The sequence below is a fragment of the Herpailurus yagouaroundi genome, unplaced genomic scaffold (genome assembly GCF_014898765.1).
Source record: "Herpailurus yagouaroundi ecotype Mexico unplaced genomic scaffold, PumYag 189, whole genome shotgun sequence".
Lineage (NCBI taxonomy): Eukaryota > Metazoa > Chordata > Mammalia > Carnivora > Felidae > Herpailurus > Herpailurus yagouaroundi.
Window position 1 is genome coordinate 12,513,162 of NW_024412420.1, and position 19,125 is coordinate 12,532,286.

General features: G+C 54.1%; 1 protein-coding gene across 7 annotated transcripts; it reads right to left on the reverse strand.

The window, feature by feature from the left end:
- Window positions 1-2,740: 2,740 nt before the first annotated feature.
- On the reverse strand, window positions 2,741-18,734 carry NFE2L1 (NFE2 like bZIP transcription factor 1). 7 transcript variants are annotated; one of them, XM_040497294.1, is made up of 6 exons: window positions 18,542-18,734; window positions 15,708-16,723; window positions 10,793-11,008; window positions 10,292-10,381; window positions 9,908-10,066; window positions 2,741-9,109 (listed from the first exon to the last, which is right to left on the reverse strand). In XM_040497294.1, exons 2-6 carry the CDS (start codon window positions 16,215-16,217, stop codon window positions 7,739-7,741), a joined length of 2,346 nt encoding a protein of 781 aa, XP_040353228.1. In that variant the 5' UTR covers window positions 16,218-16,723; window positions 18,542-18,734; the 3' UTR covers window positions 2,741-7,738. The 7 variants fall into 7 exon arrangements, with proteins under 7 accessions (XP_040353228.1, XP_040353229.1, XP_040353226.1 ...); XM_040497295.1 differs by lacking the exon at window positions 18,542-18,734 and adding an exon at window positions 18,194-18,320 and having other exon boundaries at window positions 10,793-10,975; XM_040497292.1 differs by lacking the exon at window positions 18,542-18,734 and adding an exon at window positions 18,194-18,320.
- Window positions 18,735-19,125: the final 391 nt, after the last annotated feature.

Genomic DNA, 19,125 nt, shown 5'->3' on the forward strand with positions numbered 1-19,125 from the left:
TTTTTTTTTTTTTTTTTTTTTTTTTTTTAGTTTATTTATTTTGAGAGAGAACAAGCAGGGGAGGGGCAGAGAGAGTGAGAGAATCCCAAGCAGGCTCCCCACTGTCAGCACAGAGGTAGACGCAGGGCTCAATCCCGTGAACTGTGAAATCATGACCTGAGCCAAAATCAAGAGTCTGACGCTTAACTGACTGAACCACCCAGGCACCCGTTATCTGCTTTCTTAACAGGTTTTCTGCCTATGATTCTAGAGCCAAAATGGGACTACACCCTTGTTATTTATTAAAAGGGAAAATGGGATCTCCACTGAGCTCATCTCAGCTCTACTCACTAGTACAAAGCATTTGTTCCAAATAAACCGATGTGTAAGTATTTTTTTTTCAAAAAAACCTCCTTGGGGTGCCAGGCTGGCTCAGTTGGTAGAACATACAACTCTTGATCTCAGGGTTGTGAGTTCAAGTCCCGTGCTGGGTGTAGAGATTACTTAAAATCTTTTAAAACAAAAAAGCCTCCTAGGAGTTTGGGGAGACAAGGTAGAATGGAGCTGGGGAGGAGGCCTTTCTGTGCAGAGGCCTAGGTACGTCCTTGTGGTTGGCGGCAGCAGAGCCATCAGTTGCTAGTGGAGACAGGGTGAGGTGGACAGAGACGTTCCGGTTCTTTTGTGTATCATTAGATGCACTGAAATTAGCCCCCAGCCTTGGTGTGTGTCCGGAGGACACTGCTGTTTAGCCCTGGTCTTAACCTTTGGAACCCACCTTCATCTCTGGCATTCCTGAACTCCCGCAACACCATACCATTCTTGCCCTGGGAAGATGCCGAAATTGATAATGCTTGCGACGTTCACTGAAGTGAGGCTAGATGGTCAGTTTCATCTCTTTGAAAGCCAACTGTCACGTCTACATTAAGGGTCAAGGATAAGTTTTTCTCAAGTACTTGTGGAAGCCACAAATGCATGCAGAGATGTCAAAAAGACCAGACCTAGGCGCAGTTTCACATCGGTTTCAGAAGGTATTGGGGAGCATTGCCTCAGGCAGTGCGAAAGCGATGTGGACGGCTTCAACGGAGCTGCGCCATCGTAGACTCCTCACCCGGGGGTTGAAGAGGAGAGAGGTGATTACCCCAGTCATCACGAGAGGAGGCTAGTTTACTCATTTGGTGACCGCATCATCTGGGTGTCCTCCACTGGCAGAGCCAGCCAAGTACTTTGCTCCTCCACGGTCTTGAGCTTCAAGTTAGTGCAGTAAATGGACAGTGTCACCACCACAGAGGCATTCTACCAACTGACAGTGCTCAGGAATAATCGTTTCTGCTTTTCAATGTCATTTGGAAGTTTTGACTACGGATTTTAAAGCCTTTTTTTTTTTTTTTAAGTATTTATTTTGAGAGCAAGCATGAGTGGGGGAAGGGCAAAGAAAAAGGGAGAGAGGGAAACCCAAGCCGGCTCCACGCTGTCAGCACAGGGCTCGAACTCATGAACCATTAGATCGTGATCTGAGCTGAAATCAAGAGTTGGCGCTTAACTGGCTGAGCCACCCAGGCACCCCTTGACTACCAATTTTAAATAATTTTTAATAGTTGAATTTTTAAGTACTTATTTTCAGATACAGTGTTCTATTCCAGAACTCATTCCAACTCAGCTCAATTTGATTTTAACATGGCCATTTGGTGTTTGGCCATTGTATGCTTAGCACATCTTTATGGCCTATGGCACTGGGAATGTGCCCTACAAAGTTACCTTTTCTGTCACAGAGAAAGGGAAAATGAAATTGCTGCTCCAGGGGCGCCTGGGTGGCGCAGTCGGTTAAGCGTCCGGTTAAGCGTCCGACTTCAGCCAGGTCACGATCTCACCGTCCGTGAGTTCGAGCCCCGCGTCAGGCTCTGGGGCTGATGGCTCAGAGCCTGGAGCCTGTTTCCGATTCTGTGTCTCCCTCTCTCTCTGCCCCTCCCCCGTTCATGCTCTGTCTCTCTCTGTCCCAAAAATAAATAAACGTTGAAAAAAAAAATTAAAAAAAAAAATTGCTGCTCCAAAATAATTTGGTGGGACTGAAATTCTGAAATCCAGGTTTTCTAACAATGGTTCTAGATCCGAAACTATGTAGGGACCCGGGTTGAATGTGAGATCAAATTAGCCTGATTGGTTTATCTAGTATTAATCTCACGTGCAAGTTGGATCTTTTATGAGGATGTCGTCTTTTAAAAAGTATTTACAGCTGACAGGACTGAATGAAGTCAGGCTCGATGTTTCCCCTCCTCTAGAACTTGACTGAAATACAAATTCCACTACCAAGCCAGCAAAGGAAGGAGTCTTGGCTTCATCTTGCCTTTTGGCAGTAGGAAGCAATCAAGTAGAGGCATCCGGGTGTTCTGGTGTGTGGTTAAGGAAGCTTGATGATAGCAGAGCTTAAGATTCTCCTGACAGTCCTCGGTCCATGATCTGCGCATCACCTTGGCTTGACTGTCCAGCACAGAGATTTTCTTACGAAGTTATTGCCGTTTTAACCAATGTGTTCACCATTGCTGATCTCTCTTCTATGGATGACTTTTAATTGACCTTGGCCTTGGGAGCTTCCTGCTGCGTACACTGCCGGATATTGAAAGCCAACGAAATCTGAAATAAAACCATCCTGCGCCGGAATTAAAAGTGTAGCTGGCTCTGCTCTGTGGAAGCAGGTAGAGCAAGTATTGTTTCTAAAGGCTTTTTTCTTTGTTTCCAGCATTTATTGTAAACTTTATGTTTCTGTTTTTGCTTAGGCCAGTGAGGCAGCAGGACTCTGAGGCAAGGCTGAAACATTAAGTTTACAATAGATGCTGATGGTTCAGTTCTATAATTTTTGTTTATATTAGTTTGTGTTAACATATTCAATAGTACGTCTGGATCTGCACTGTTGGTTTGCTTGATGGTTTGTGATAGTACCAAAGCCACTGTTTACCCCACAAGGAATTTAAAATTGCAGTTGACTTTGACCAATCCTGCCATTTCCTGTTTGCAGAGCCTCAGGTCAGACTGGGCAACTTTAGGGCCCAGCTGTGGGACACTGGCCTATTGTTTAAATTACTGCTGGCGCCCCTAGTTGAGGATTGGAAGGTTTAAGACAACTGAATTAGCCTAATTAAGTCTGTGTTTAAAACAAAAGGCGGAGCACCAACTCCTCGGCCTTTTCTCTGCCTCTCTCCAACTAGGTTTTCTTTCCTTGGTTGAAAGAGCGTCTGGAATTAAGTAATAAATACTATGCGGCCCATCTCCATTCTGCGGTTAGACTGGAAAAGAAACCAGCTTTAAGAGTTTCTGCAATGTTTGTGTACTCAAAAAAGGAAGACAGGGTTTCTATCCAACTGATTTTGAGAACACACCTCTTCAGTGGGGGCCCAGACACTCACTCCTCCAGACAATTTTGTGCGCTAAATTCTGTATCTCAGCTGAGTCGGGCTGACCTGAACCTTCAAAGTCCTGGCCACAGCAAGGACCGAAACTTAAATCGGGTGCTAAGTTCCATGTGCATCCCAAGTCCCCGCATGCTCCGTCTGCATTACGAAGTTCAGAACTAGAGGCGAGGAGGATCGCTGGCCTCTGAGAAAAAAGTAAAAGGTGAAAGAAAGGTTCTTGTTACCTTGACAAACCGAAGGTCTGCATCCTTTTCTTGTCCCAGATGGGCGATAGGAAAACAAGGTTAACCCCTCATGACAATGAAGCACGTCGGTTTTGCTAGAGAATTTCTACACTTGGCTGGGAACAGGACCTCCAGAGAGGCAGCCAGCAATCTGGTGCCTGTGCTTGCAGGTGGATAGTGCTGATAAAGAAGTGAACTTCTTGCTGGCCACGCCATGAAACTGGTTAGTTGGAGCTGAAGCCGGAGCTCTAGGTCATTGCCTGCCGCGTGAGGTAGGAGATGTGAATGAAGGTGGTGGGGATGTTATTTTCCTGTAAGGTACTTGTTTTTCCAGCTATTTGCCAAAGAAACCTAAGAAGCGGCAAGGCCTGGTGTAGCTGGGGCTTGTAAAAGGGCTGAGGGCTGCCTGAGGAAGTCAGGGCTCCAGGGAGAGTACTTCCCGTCCACTGACTGTTTGACTAGTTGCTCTTCAGCTTTACCTAGTCAGGGCAGGGATTCCGCCATGGAGGCCAAGTCTTGGTGACACTGAACCTTCTCTAGATCACTGTATTTCCCCTCAGTTCTAGATCTCTCCTATTATTGACCCTGAAACAGTGACCCCAGCTCCACTGGTGAGATCTGTGCAGGGCAGAGGCTGGAAATGAATGGGTCTATTTCCCAGTGCTTACGTGAATTAGGATGTGGGGGAAAAAATCTCTTTGAATGGAACCTAGGCTGAAGCCGAGGTAAAGCCAGGCTTCTGCCCCCACCCAAGCACGTCACCCGGAAGTTTGGTCCTCAGTTAACTCTGAGGCCTGTTCATCTCCCTGCCAAGTCTAAGACCCCTTCTCACTTCTTGTCGGAGGTGCAGCAGCTCTTTGACAGGCCTTACTTGAGTCCTCAGATCTTCCTGCCGGAAGAAGCCTAGAAGCCGGGGCACCCACTCCACCTGCCAGCAGCAAAAAGAGGTCAACCCCACAGCAAGTGCTGACCAACTTGGCCCAAAGCCAAGCTAATCAGCGGGATCCTAGACATAACTGTGCATCTCTCCGTAAGGGGACAGCGGGGAGGAGAGACAAAAATATACTTTCTCAGGCCAGGGGCAACACTAACAGAGGTGAGAGGAATTTTTCTCTCGAAAAATACTTAAATATGTTAGGTTAAAAAAGCTGCAAAACAAGGTAAAAGTTACAGCCTAATCGTGTCCTTAAACAGACAAAAATGCATATACACATTTCTAGAAGGGATACAAAAACAGGCCTCTCTGGAGTTTTACTTCTCACGATTTACTCTTCTATACATAATTTGTATTTTTTACCAGCACGAATTAAAGTTGTTAATGTTTAGTCCTTCTCTTTTTAAGAATGTTGGTTTTGTATGGCTTACAGACCTTAGTTAACTCCTGACTAGGAAAGAGCTCTTGTCTGAGATGACCAACGCTTTCCAACTAGAGATGGTGGTTTTAAAAAGCCATTGTAAACTGAAACAAATTGATGTTATTCCCAGAATTCTATCCCGCCCCTTGGGATACTCCAGTAGCATCATGAAAGGTCTGCCGCTCTAAGCCGGATGGTACACTGGAGTTCAAGATCACAGGTTCCACTATGGGGATCACAGCTTCTGGTCCTAAGCCTCGTCCAGTAATTTCACAGGCTGCCAGGTGAGCGTCTGCTAAGCACCTACCCCAAGATGTGGTGGCGGTTCCAGGAAGCACCAAGTACCTGGGGGCATTCAGCTCTTTCGGAAGCTTGGTATTAAAGGAGGTGTTTTGAGAGACACCAGAGTCTGTTCACCTCAGCCGGGGAGGCTTTCTGATGCCTTAACCCCTGGAGTCTAGCCTCCTGCTCCCGGTTCTGTGGCCCTGCTGACACACGCCAGCGCCAGCGCTTGGCATGTGCTGGTCTCGTCGACCTCCCAGGTTTTCATGGTCATTGGCGCGACCGCCCTCCGATGCGCTGTGCCTCTCTGGCAGGTGGGGCCACCAGAGAAGCAACAGCGTGGTCAAGATTTAAAAATGCGGCGTTTCACAGGCGAACACACCGCTGGACCAGGTGAGGGCACCTCCGCCTAGCCCAGTCCCAGCAGAAAGCGGCCCAAAGGACTCGGAATCCTTCCCCAGAGGATTCAGCTTGGCAAACCCTGCGGAGAGGTGCCAACACCTGCTTGGAAGGTTTAATATCCACTTAAGAGTTTTTTTTAATACCCACTTAAGACTTTTTGTCTTTCTAAATTCCTCATCGTCAACCTCCCCTGTTCTCCACCCACCTTCCCCTGTAAGCTCTGCCTTAGCCACACAATGGCCAGTCCTCCCCTCACGGGGTCAGGGTTTTTTATTCAAAGTAGGGAAAAATTGCACTTGAGAATGAATCATCCATTTTATTTTATTTTATTTTGTCATGTGCTCACAGCATCTCTCTCTCTCTCTTTCTCTCTCTCTCTCTCTCCCCTCTCCCTGGCAGGTCAGAGATAAATTAAAAATAAAATCTACAAGGAAAATAATTTATAAAAGCACTTCCCAGGCTCGTGCCTTCTATCCCTACTGCTCATTTAGAATGCACCCCTCACCCCTGCCAAGCGGGGAGGGGAGGAGAATCAGGACTTCTCCCCCAACAACTCACTCCTGCTCGCCTGGGGCTGACTGTACTCCAGAGCCAGGCAGGGGTGGGGGCAGCAGTGGCAAACAGTTAAAAATAAAGACACTGTGGTCCTGGAACCATCTGGCCACCTTGGCGCTCCCCTCTCTGCCTCCCCCAGGCAGTCCTCCTGCCTGGGGCCTTTGCTAAGATGGGGGTGTGGAGAAGCAGCCCGTGGCCAAGAGCCTAGGGGGAGGTGCTCTCAGCCCCCATTACATGAACTTCTCATTTTTAAAAAAAACCCAAAAAAAAAAAAAAAAAAAAAAAAAAGCAGACGGAGACCTCGGGACAGAGGAGAAAAATCCCAAGTGTTCACACAGTTACACGGAGTCTTTATGGCAAAGAGAACATTTAGCAGCTTTGAATATTGGGGTTATCTCCTTTTTACTCAACACAAGCATTCTAGACCCTATAAGTGATACAGGGCTCAAGCCCTAAAAAAATCAAAGCGCAAGAAATTCTAAGAGGACTAGTTTTTGTTGCTGGGTTTTGTGGTTTGTCTTCCAGTGACATGCCCAGTGGTTGGCAGGGGAGACCTGAGGGAAGGGTCACCCCCCAGTGTTGTGCTGAATGCTGCCTGGCTTCTCCACATCATCCCCCCTCCTCGAGGCGGCACCCCAGCTGCACAAGAGCTCCGGGCGGCGGGGAGGGGCAAGAGAACAGCATTGGCATGCAGGCTCTGATGGAAACTGGGGGCGCCTCAGCACGGGGGACTGGGCACCGGGTGAGACGGAGTGGCGGGGCAGTGAGTGACATGCTTGGTGCTGGGGCTGCTGCGACACTGGGGCCTCGTGACCCTTTCCCATTCGCCCTGCTCTTGGACCCAAACCCTCCAAGCCAGTGTTGGGTCCCAGCGGCTCCCCGACGACTGAGAACATTCCAGGAGACCTCCAAGGCTCCCCTTCAGGGCTGCCACAGGGCAGGAGCAGCAGGAGCCTACAGAGCCCCTCCCAGATCCCACCTCGTGTTCCACCCTCCCGTGGGGTGAAGTAGAGTTTACTGGTGCCTGTGGCCTAGTCCCACCTAAATCCCGCTGCCTGGAATCCTGGCCAGAGCCGACCTTTAACCTGCCCTTTGATTTTCTTCCCGCTTTGATTTTTTTGGGGTTGTTTTTTTTGTTTTGTTTTGTTTTGTTTTTACCCCTTTCCATCCCTCCTTCCTTCCAGGAATGAGACTTTCTACACCTTTCCTCTCACGGTCCTCCCTCTTCCCCTCGGTCGGCCTGCAGCAAGGCCAGCACCACCCCCTCCCTCAAAGGAAACAGCAGGGGAGGACCCTGTCCACCCAAAACGGTCTGGCCACCTCCGCCCCACCCCACCCCCACCGGGGGGGAGCGGAGCCAGACAGCGCCTGCGCCCTCCTCTTCCTGTCCACTGACCCGCAGTTTCTCCCGTCTGAGAAGATCTGTTGGATAAGAAGGCGTGTAAGTCCCCGCTGTAGGTCCAGGTCCAGGTCCAGGCCCAGGCCCAGCCCTTCAGTTTCCGTCCCGGTGAGCGTCCACCCCCCTCTCCTCCCGGGCTCACTTTCTTCGGTCCTTTGGCTTCCTCTCCTGTCGCCGGGCCTGCTGGTCAGCCAGGGTGCGGGGAATGAGGAGGACGCTGCCGTCCCCGGCATACTGGAGTGCGTACTGACTGGGCGAGTAGGGCCGCCCGTTCTCATCCCGCAGCCGCCCAAACACCTCCTGGTACAGGCTCTGGACCTTCTGCTTCATCTGCCGCAGGGACCGGAGGAACTCGACCTTCTCCCGCAGCAGGCGAGCCTTATCGCGCTGCAGGTCCTCCACATCCCGCTCCAGGTTCAGGATGGTGTCCAGCTTGCGCTTGCGGCAGTTCTGGGCGGCCATCTTGTTCTTGCCCCGGCGCCGGATGTCGCGGATGAGGCTCAGCTGGGCCTCGCTCAGCTGGTACTTGGACAGCAGCTCGTTGAACTCCTCCACGGGCAGGTTAATGATTTTGTCGTTGGTGAAGGGGATCTTCATGGCTCTGGCTCGATGCTCATCACGGCTCATCTGCTTGTCGAGGAAGTCGGCCTGTTTCTCCTTGCTGCCTTTCTTGAGGGCGCTGGGCGGCGGCAGGTCGGCAGAGTCGAGGGCACTGGGTGCCATGTTGTACGTGTGGTTGTGGCCCACATGCTCCAAGTAGGGCAGGCAGGAGAGCTGAGACGGATCCTGGTAGCTCATGCGGCAGAACTTGGAATACTCAGGCTGGTAACCCACGGCGCCCTCGGCCTCTTCCAGATCCAGGGTCTCAGAGTCAGAGCTGTAGCCAACAGCACCTTCCTCAGAAAAGGAGGAAGAAGCGGAGGAAGAGGACGAGGAAGAGGACGAGGATGAAGAGGAGGAGGAGGAGGAGGAGGAAGAGGAGGAGGAAGAGGAGCTGCCTTCTGAGCTGCTCAGGGAGGAAGGGCTATGGCTGGAGTCCAAGGAGAGGCCTGAGTCAGAGTCAAACTCCTCCTCGAGCTGGGAGGCCTGCACGGGGTTAAAGCCCTCTTCGATGGCCAGGTCCATCAGGCTGATCTCGTCCAGCATGGCTTCGTCTAACAGGCCCCCCAGCGGGTCAGGCAGCTCGGGGCCTGCTGTGTCGTTGGCTGTGCCGTTGAGCTGGGGTGGAAAGAAGAGCCCCGCCAGGTTGGTGGAGCCAAAGGTGGAGTTGAGGCTGGTGGAATTGCTGGGGACCAGCGGGAGCAGCGTGGAGCTGCTGGCCACAGGCAGGCTCTCCACCTCGGGACTGAAGAGTGAGAAGTCCTGGCTGCAGCCCCCCAGGGACGCCTGATGCAGGCTGACATTCTGATTGATGGGAGTGTTGGGGGCAAGGCTGTAGTTGGTGCTCAGGGGGTCTCCAGGAGGGGCACTGTACAGGATCTCGTTTGTTGAAGTGTTCACTTCCATGGCCTGGGAGGGGAGAAGAGCACCACCGTTCACTCTGAGCAGACTCCCTCCCCCAGCGTGGCTGGGGGCACAGCGGGCACCTGACGCAGGCACGGTTGCATGGGTACAAGGGCGACACACTGGAATCCAGAGCCCAGGGGTCAGCTCCTGGCCCTGCTTGGTCCACTGGCGGAGATGGTTCCTCCCTGGAGACCCCACCCCAAGGCAGGACTGCCCGGCTCCCGCTTGTGTTTGGCCAGACTCCCCCACACCTCAGAGAGAGAGGAAGAGAACACCTAACGCTGCCCACCTCCTCGGTGCAAAATCCACACATTCAAAAGAACACCAGTCTTGGAGTGAGAAAACCTAGCTGCGCTGCTTGCTGTGTGACCATGGGCACATCACTTAACCTCTCTGAGTTCCAATTTCCTCACCTTTAAGACAACAAAGGGCTAACTAGACGACTGTAAGGATCAGGAAAGATGACAACAGCTATAAAGCACTGTGTGAATGTCTAGTTTTACCAATGCTAAGCCCCGGAAGCACTCAGTCGAGTGACTGCCTACCTAAAGGAAAGGAAGAAGGCATACCAAGAAGACGGTCCTGCTTTAGAAGGCTCAGCCCTGGGGTTTTAACCCAAACCCCAATCCTGATTTTACCCCGTACCCCAAGGAGACACCTGGACAATAACCTCTCAGTGTCCCCACTTCCCTGAGATCAGAGAAAAGCGTGACTTTCCGTTCCAGAGGTGGAAAAGCAACTGAGCGCTAAAACACTCCCCACACTGTCCGATAGGATCGTGGCCCATTTTAATAATCCTACCTGCATTTCCATAATAGACATGAGGTCTTGCCACTGCTGCTCCAAATCAAATGGCGAGTCTGTCCCCGTCAGGAGAGGAGACAAGAGGTTGTTCTGAAGGCCTGGGGGCTCGCTCTCGCTAGGCACTGCTTCTGTTATGCTGGAAATGTCTGCTGGAAACTAGGGCAAAACACAGAGGCTTTAACGAGGCGAAGGAAAGACCACCTTCTGCGTTCCTCCCAGAGACTACCACCTGAGGTTCTGTTTCTTCCTTCCTCTGAGTTCACCCCCAGCAGCCAGAACAAGGCCAGCACCAGGACCTGGCCCCTCAGGCAGCCGCAGAGGGGGACACGGTGTGCAGGCCACCCTGCTGGCTCAGTGGGCTCTCCCTGGAGTCCTGCTCACCTCAGCATTCTCCCCAAAGGGGCAGGTGGCCTCCAGCAGCCTAAGGCACTCTTCCAGGGACAGGGCCGTCTGGTCCTCCCCACCAGGCACCTGTGGCAACAGCAACCGTAAGTCTGACTGACCTGGGCCTTGGCTGCCTGCGGGCCAAGGCCTCTTCCCCAGCCTTTCCAAGGGGGAAGCTGAAGGAGGACGTGTATGGTTACAGGCCTGCACTCTCCCTCTGTTCCCGGGCTAACGGCTGGCCCTGAGTCCCAAACTCCAGGAAAGAACGGAGGGAGAGTGGAAGCGTCCTCGCGCAAACAGGAAGCTGCTAGGTGCTTTGCGTCCTCTGCTGTTTGTTACCAAGGCCTGGCCCCTCTGCTTCTGTTGCTCATCCACGCCCCCTTCCTCAGTCCAAGCGACTTAGAGACCCAGCCCGCAAGATACATTCAGGTTCGTCCCACAGACAGAACCTGCCTTCCATGAGGACGGGTTTCTAGAAGTGGGCGGAGGCGAAGGTACCTGTGCAGGGAAGCTCTCCCCCGTTTCTCCATCCACTAGCAGGTTTCGTGCCAGAGCTTCTGCACCCTCGCCTGACCAGGTGTCGTCCTGCTCCGCTCCATCTTGCAGCTCCTTGTCCACATCCTGCTCCTTCTGGCGATGACTATAGTCAAAAATCTCACGCCCAGCCCCCAGGTCAATATCCTGTCGCCAAAGGATGTCAATCAGATCTATGTCCTGAAAGACAGATCACCATGACTTTAGTTCTTGGATCCAAGGGCCCTTCCTAGCATCAACCTGGTAAGTCCTGGGAGTGGGGGGCAGCTCTCCCAGCTCCTGTCCCCTCTGTACCAACAAGGCTTCATTCATCCATTTCCAGATACCGGTCTCAAGAAAAAGAAAAAGAAAGAAAGAAGGAAAGCCCACAAACAAGAGCTAGTAAAAATGACCAGCATGACCATCCCCACACAAGTCTGTGGGCTTAGGACCAGAGACACAGGCAGGCGACACAAGAAAAGAAGGGGGAAGCAGGAGACACTTCTCATTTTGGGAATGGGAATCCCTTAAAACTTGGGTTTGTAGGATGCTGGCCAGGCCAAGCAAGGGCGAACTGTCATGCAGAATTGCTTCCCGGTGGCCAGGCTTGCATCAGCCTATGGTGCCATTTCATTTGCATAAAGGGGTGGGGTGGGCCAGAGAGGAAAATCCCTGCATTTGCAACCACCTGATGCAACCAATGACAGCGACAGGCTGTCTCCGGCCCTTCCTACGGCCATCCTCCCTTCCCTGGCTGAGGAAGGAGTAAGGCAGAACACCCACAACTCTTGAAGCCCAGGCTCACCTCAAGATCCATCCCTGCCAGAATCCCCACTCTCAGCTGCTCCTAGCAAGCCGCCTCAGTCCCAAGAGAGCCTCAGGCAGTCAGCTGATCCGCACTGGGCACCCCACCCCTGCCAAGGCCGGCCCCTGGTGTCCCCTCACATGAGCGCGCTCACTCCCTCGCCACACCCCGGGACTCACTGACGCTCCGTCAGCCAGCCCACTCAAGGACGTGGACCCCATCGCCGCTCAGCCACAACTGCCACCCCAGGCACCAAAATGCCTCCTTCCCACTCTACCCTGGTAGCTCCTGATCAGTTCCTGCACCAACTGCCACCCCCACTGCCACCAGCACAGAACACCAATAAGTAAGAGCCATTTGGGCTTCCTACACATGCCATCCCCTGTGGCCGAGGAAACCCTGAACTCTTGCCTTCCATTCAGAGAGTAAAAAAGCACTTTCCAGAAGGCAACATCCTCAGAGTAGACCCACCTCCCCAGCCCTGACCAGGTATCCCTTTCCCACCGAAACCCTCCCAGATCCTAAGACCTCCCAGGTGTACCTCTCCCTTTAGTCTCCCCCACATACACCAACCTGAACAGAAGCCCTGGACCCAGGAGCAGAGGGGGGCTGGGCCACCCGGTGACCAGCCAGCAAAGAGTTAAGGGGCCGGCTCCCTTTGGCATGGCCCCCACCACTGTGAGAGCTGCGGTCCAGGCGGGTCATGGTCTGCGAGATGAGCCCCGGGGCAGCTGGTGCCGGGAAGCCGGACAGGGGGCTGCAAGGAGCTCTTGGCTTGCAGGGAGCACACCAGGCTGGAAGGGTGGCCCCTTGCTAGCTCCAAGGGGCCCGAGGAGGGTGCCCCGCCCGTGCTGCTGCCTGGGCGGCCCAGCCCAGCCCCCTTCCTCCATCCTTGAGCAGCCCCCTCCCACCTCACAACCCCAGTTCCACTCAGGCGCCCGGCAGCCCCCACCCTGAGCTCACCGCAGAGGCTGCAGTGAGACGGGACTCCCACCCCATGCTCCGTGCTCAAGCTGCAGAGGAGAGCAAGCTCCCTCCGGGGCCTATCCTCCCGCTCCTCCCTCTCTCCCCCTCCCCACGCCCCCCAAACTTGTTACCTAGGCTGCAGCAAGGAGCCAATCCCCTCCCCCTCCCACCCCGCAGGTCACTGCTGAGGCTGCGGAGAGCCAATCCCCTCCCCCAGGTCAGCAGCTGGGCTGCGGAAAGAGCCAATCCCCTCCCACTGTCGTTACCTAGGCTGCGACGAGAGCCAATCTCCTCCCCCAAGTCTCCGCTGGAGATGCGGAAGGAGCCAATCCCCTCCCACCGCCTGTTACCTAGCTGCAGCCGGGAGCCAATCTCTGCACCAGGGCAGCTGGAGAAGCTGCCGCAAGGAACCAGCCCATCCCTGGGCCGCCTCCGTCTCCTCAAGGAGACGCACCCAGGGGCGGGCAGCCCCACCCAGCCCAGTCAGCCAGCCGGGGTGGCGCAGTGAGAGAGCACTGGGGGGAAGGGGTGCCACTCTCCCTCTTGTCGCATCCTGCTCACCCAGCCCACTCACGACTGGGCAGAAACCACTCCCACAGCTTTTGGGGGCATCTAGTTCTTCCCTGGAAGTGGAAGGAGTTTTCCGGTTTCTCAGAAGGGCTGTGGCCGGTCATCCTGAAGCCCAAGGATCACAAGCTGGGCTGGGCAGGAACCCAGTGCACCCGGCCCCGCTGTGAGCCAGGGGCTCGGTCACCCACCGACAGGCCGGAAGGGAGGAAGAAGGAAAGCCATCTGCACACAGGGCCGGCCAGGCCTAGCTCCGAGCAAGAGAAGAGAGACACAAGCCCGAAGGCCAGCACTGAAGGAGACAAGTGCTCTGCAACATCCTGGCCACAACTGTGTCCCACGATCCCGCTTTACCCCAGCTTTTTTCAAGAGCATTCTCTTCTGCCTGACCCCTGGCCCACATCTCTAAAGCAAGGAAGGAGAAAGCCGCCAACAGAATCAGGATCACAGTTCTGACTTCCATCCTCACTGCTGCAGCCCTTGAGCCTAAGGTCAGGTCAGGGACAGTATGTTCTCCTTGGTCACACACTGCTCCTCGCCGGGGAAGAGCTGTACACAAGCCACCCCCTGCGCTGGGCAGAGCGCCAACCTCGAGGGGAATCCTATCCCTGACAAGGGCCTGGGCTATGGCTGTCCATCGAACCGGCCTGGCAGCGGGGGAGCGCTGCCACCCCGGGGATAATACCAGCTCCAGCAGCGCCTGTCACATGCTCTGGACCCGGGTATTTTTATCCCGGAGTTGCTGAGGAAATGTTGTTCTGGACACGTAATAACCCTCCCTTCCCCCACACCCAGTCTAGGCCCCTAAGGCTGACCCACCCCCAACCCCCCAATGGGAGGAGAGAAGGCCTGGAATCAGGGAACACACAACCTTCATGAAGGCCAAAAAATGGAAGAAAGCAGGGTCAAAGTCCCACCCCATTCTGCCCCAACCCTTCCAATTATATCCAAACATCCCACCCTATCCCATCCCAGGAGAGCTCCCAGCTGGAACAGGAATGGAGCTACACTTGCAGAGCGCCCAGGAGCAAGCCCAGTCACACCACCCTTGGGGAGCAACATCAGGGCAGGCGGACGGAAGAAGAGGCTGGGAGGCATACTTTGTCAGACCACCGTACCAAGACTGAAGCCCATTTGAACTAAAAGGACAGAGAAAGCAGAAAAAAAGCCGAAGTTCCCAGTGGCTCTGTAAAATATAGATGAGGCACTACAAGGTAAGGAATGCTTACAGCTCCCATGCTCAGATAATTCTAGTCTCTCTCAAAGCAGACCCAGCACGAGCCAGCTGAGCATAGAGGAACCCCGGCACTACCGGACATTTGGGACCAGATCGATCCGGCGTTTGGGGCCTGTGCTATGCTTTTTAGTAAGTGTAGCAGCATCCCTGGCTTCTCCCTACTAGATGCCAACAGCAGCTCTTCCAGTTGGGACAACCAAACCGTCTCTGGGCACTGCCAGATACCCCTAGACGGGCAAAATCGCCCCCAGCTGAAGACCACTGGCCCAGAGGAAGCCACACGCTTTGACAGTCACTAGCATTCAAAGAAATGAGCTCAAGAACAGGCCTGAATTCAGGACAGGAGGCAAAGCGTGGTCTGACTGGTGGGCAGAAAACAGCCAAGATCTGCAGCACCTGTAAAACTTTCTACATACCCAACCCCCCTCCCCGAGACTCACAGCTCTGGAAAACCCAGGCCGGCGCAATCCAGCCTTCTCTTTCCCTAATGGTCAGGAGAGTGCAGCGGACCTTTTCTGAAGCTCCTGAAGGCCGAGCAGCAGGCCAGGGCCAAACACAGAGCTCAAAGTAGTCTTATCATCATGTTGGTGAGGTAGGAGCAGCAGGAGCCATTCATATCGTTAATGGCAAGGGCCTCACTTTCTGCCCAGAATAGTATGTCAGCCACATGTCAGGAGCTCAAAGGAAGTGGACTTAGGCAGCAGAATGCAGCTTCTAGCTCCCAGCCCTATCCTCCCTACTCCCTGCAACAGGCCTTCAGCAAGGAATGGGAGCCTTGGCCCTCTCCTGGCCAAGAGTAACTATCTAAATCTACCCCTTGGCTCAGGCCCAGGAGAGCCGACTTATCAAGGACCTTACAACAACAGGCCTGACCACAAAGGAGGAGAACTTCAGGATATGCATGTGTGTTTTGACGTGGGGGAGGTACAAGGCAAGAGTCCACAAACTATTTGTGTCTTAGCAACAGATCTACACCGCATCAAAGCCCATCACAACATGACTCCCTCCCCCACCCCGGGGCCTCCAGCAGTCATGTTGAAATCCAAGCAGTAAACACGCTGGCATGTTCTAGGAACCTCCCACTGCTCTGACGGTACATTTAGAGGTGGGTCAATGGTTCAACACAAGGAAATGCTCCCAGCCCCCAACCCCGGTCAGACAATTCAGCTCATTCCTGTCACCGAACAATGCCTGAGAGCCCCTCACCTCCACCCTGCCCAACCACCGATCTTTACAGGGCAAGTACCATGACCAAGCTCCTTCGGTACCACCCCACCCCTGCGACCCCAGATCCCTCTCGCCCACCCCGCCATGTGGCCACTAACCTCTTTGGTTAGGTCTCCACTGACTGGAGGGGCTACAGCTCCCAAATCCTCCAAATCTTCACTGAATCCCTGCTCCGTTTCGCTTTCTCGCACCCCGTTGTCCGGGCCTGTCACATCTTGGAGGCCACTGGAACTCTCGAGGGTAAGGCCTGAGCTGGGCTGGCTGCCAGAGACAGACCCCTCCGGATCCCGGTGGACCAGCCAGGCGTTTACCTCAGTGGTGGGCACCTGGAACCTGTCCAGGGCCCTCACCTGACTCAGGAGCCGCCGGGCAGTGAAGTAATTGTCCAGGTCTATGCTCTTGGGGTGGACACCATAGCCATCCAAGGTGTTCCTCAGGTTGTGGAACTGGGTCTGAGTATAGGCAGAACTGGGCCCCAGGATGATCTCCCGGAGCGGGGGGAGCTGTGAGGTCAGGTAAGTATCCACGTCCACCCGCACCCCAATCAAACTCAGCAGAATGGTGAACTGGAGGAGTCCTTCCGTTAAGTATTTCTTCAGAGAAAGCATTGCTGAAGGACCAGAATGTTTATGCTTTTTGGTTTTTAAATCTTCCAAAAGACAAATCAAGGCCACTGCTCTGCTGCTCCAGCCAGCAAGGTACCCTCCTCAGGGCCAAACCCTGTATCCCACCCTGGCAGAACACAGGGGCTGAGCTCCTGGATGGCCTCAGAGGAAAGCACGCCCTGTGAAGCCAAGGCCACACTCCAGACCACATTCACTTTTCCCTTCTCGATACCTCACCTCTGCACATACAACTGTTGCTAACCCAGTCCAGGCCCTCAGGGCCCACGTGACTTACTGTCTCCACAGTCCACATACAGTCATTTCCTCACTCACGTCAGTTGTCCTCTCTGTGGATTCCACTGCAGGCTGTTCTCAGGAACAGCTGATGGATTTTTTTTTTTTTTCTTTCTCCCTAAGGTTTATTTTCTTTGGCTGGAGCTACAGGCCTTTTGTCTTGGGTCAGAGTGTCCCGCCTCCTCCACACTTACCAGGGGGGTTTCCAGAGAAACCTGAAATGGGAATCACAAGAGCAACAGGATAAGATTCTAGAATTTTCACACCATGATCAAGGCAGAAGTCAGGAAACACATTCAAACGCCACTTTTATATTTTATTGAAAAAATATCCCAGAGAAACAAAAACCAAAAATCTGTTATAAGCAGGAAAACTACGAAAGGAAAATACTGCTCACAAAGGATCCCAGTCTCTGGATATTAAATGTGTAATACCCTAAAAGGTAGCTTGTGTGGGATAAGCAGACAATGCCCGGGGCATCCAAAATATTTTACATGTGGTCTGATTTACCAACCCTCCCCCACTTCATCCACACACTACCCAGCTTCTATTTTTAGCCCGAGAAGCCCATTTCCTATCTTCAAGAAAAGTTGATTTCCCATCTCAGGAGAAAACTACCCACAACCCCTGTCCCTTCCAGTTCTAAAGGGAGAGAGAGGCTATTAGTGAGAGAAGAGCGCAAAAGGACATGAGGACAACGTTCAGGACACCACTTGGCAAAAGAATAATGCCTTTTGTCTTCCCAGCTTTAAAATATTAATTCCTTTTCCTATCTCTCATATAAAAGGGGGGCTGAGAACACCGAGGGGTGAGGTGGTGAGGCAGGATTATTCGACCCATAATTTGCATAGGCAGGTTTTATTTTCATTCATATGACCTTCTGAGCCAAAATAGAAGGATAAGGCCAAGTTCTCAAGCCAGATAGCCAAGTGGGGAGGGAGTAAATCTGCCTTTCAGTTTCTAGTCTCAACTTTTCAGCTTCCATTAACCTCATAAACCAAGGTAACTCTCTTCACTGTCGTGACCCACCTACCAACTTCATCTTAAGGGGGACGAGGGACGGACGGACAGACGGACGGACACACACACCCCTTATTTGGTTAAAGTAAACAAAACTGCGACCCAGAATTCTTGCTTACACTACCCTCCCATTCTCACGCAATTTATGACTAAAACCCCCCAAGAGACAGTTCACTTCGAGAAACTGGACAAGGCCCCTTAAAGACGGAGTAAGGCCAGAGGCCTCTGGTCTGAGCCCGCTCCCACCCCGCCCCGGATACCCGAGTCCGGCTGGGACCAAGTCGCCATGCCCGCTGTCGGCGCCTGGGCTTCTAGCCTTCTGGGGCAACAGCGAACAAGTGCTACTCGGCCGGCCTTGACCCACCCTCACAGCCAAACCCCACCCCGCCCTCTGTCCGGATGGCCCCACCCCGTCCAGGCCCGGGCCTCACACCACGCCTTCTCGCGCCCTCAGCCCTCCCCAGCCCAACCCACCCCCGAGCAGGCTCTCTCCACGGCCTCGCGGCCCCTCCCAGCCAGGCCCAGGGCCCGGGCCCGACGCGAACCTCGCTCACCCGCCGTTCCCGCCTCCTGCCCCTGGGCTCCACCCCGCCGCCCTTCACCCCACAAGCCTCGGCCCCGCGGCGCTACGCCCCTCGCGTCGGGAAAAGGAGTGTGCCTGATACCCGCTGCAGAGCTCGGCGTCCGCCGCTGCCGCCACAGCAGGCCCTCAGCCCGAGTCCCGGCCTTGCACCCGCCACCACCGGCCGGCCTAGAGCTCCCCAGCCTCCGCTTCCCTCCCCGCCCCCTCCTCCCACCTCACTCGGAAGCCCGCCCTCCGCGTCTTTCCTAGGAACACGTTTCTCCAATCAGCGAGCCGAGACAGCGGCCTTCGCCGGATGTCATTTTGATTGACAGCCGAAAGAGCCCAATGGCTGAGCGTGTCTCCTCCTCCTCCCTTTCCCCATTTCCCAAGACTGACATGGCCCATGGCCTAGTGGACGCGTAGGCCCGCCCCGCGGCGTGGGGCTCACCAATAACTGGGGCGAAGGCCCTAGAGCCCGGCATTCTGGCCTCTCCGCCGTGCGTCGGCCGCCCGAGGTATTACAGGCTGGGCGCCGAGTAAAGTGTGCAAGCTGATGACTCCTAGTGCGTTCTTCAGCCGGGGGATGAGGGCCTGGGGCCGGGAGTGAGAGGCGGTATCGCTGCCGGGGCGCGGAATTCCCCCCCAGAAGGTTCCCACGGTGACTTGCAAAAGTCCAGTGAGACCTGAGGGGGCCGAGGCGGGACACAGAGCATGTGTTTCCCGCGGCGGCGACGCTCGAGCCACCATATTGAATGCTGGCAGCGGAAACCGCTATCGCTGCTTCCGCTCTGTGCGAACCTGGCACGGCGACCCGCGCCAGTCAGGGATGGTTGCGTCGCAGGTCCCAGGCAAGGGTCGCATCGCGGGAATGGCCCTGCGGGCGGGTTTCCACGACGTTGGTGGGACGTTGGCGGTGGGAGGGATGTGGCATAATTAGCTATTTTCGTCGTGATAGAAATACCCTGTAGAGCTCTTCTTCCCCGTCTTGTCTCCCGAGTCCATCCAACCACGGAGCTTAGTCTTGCCTTTCAG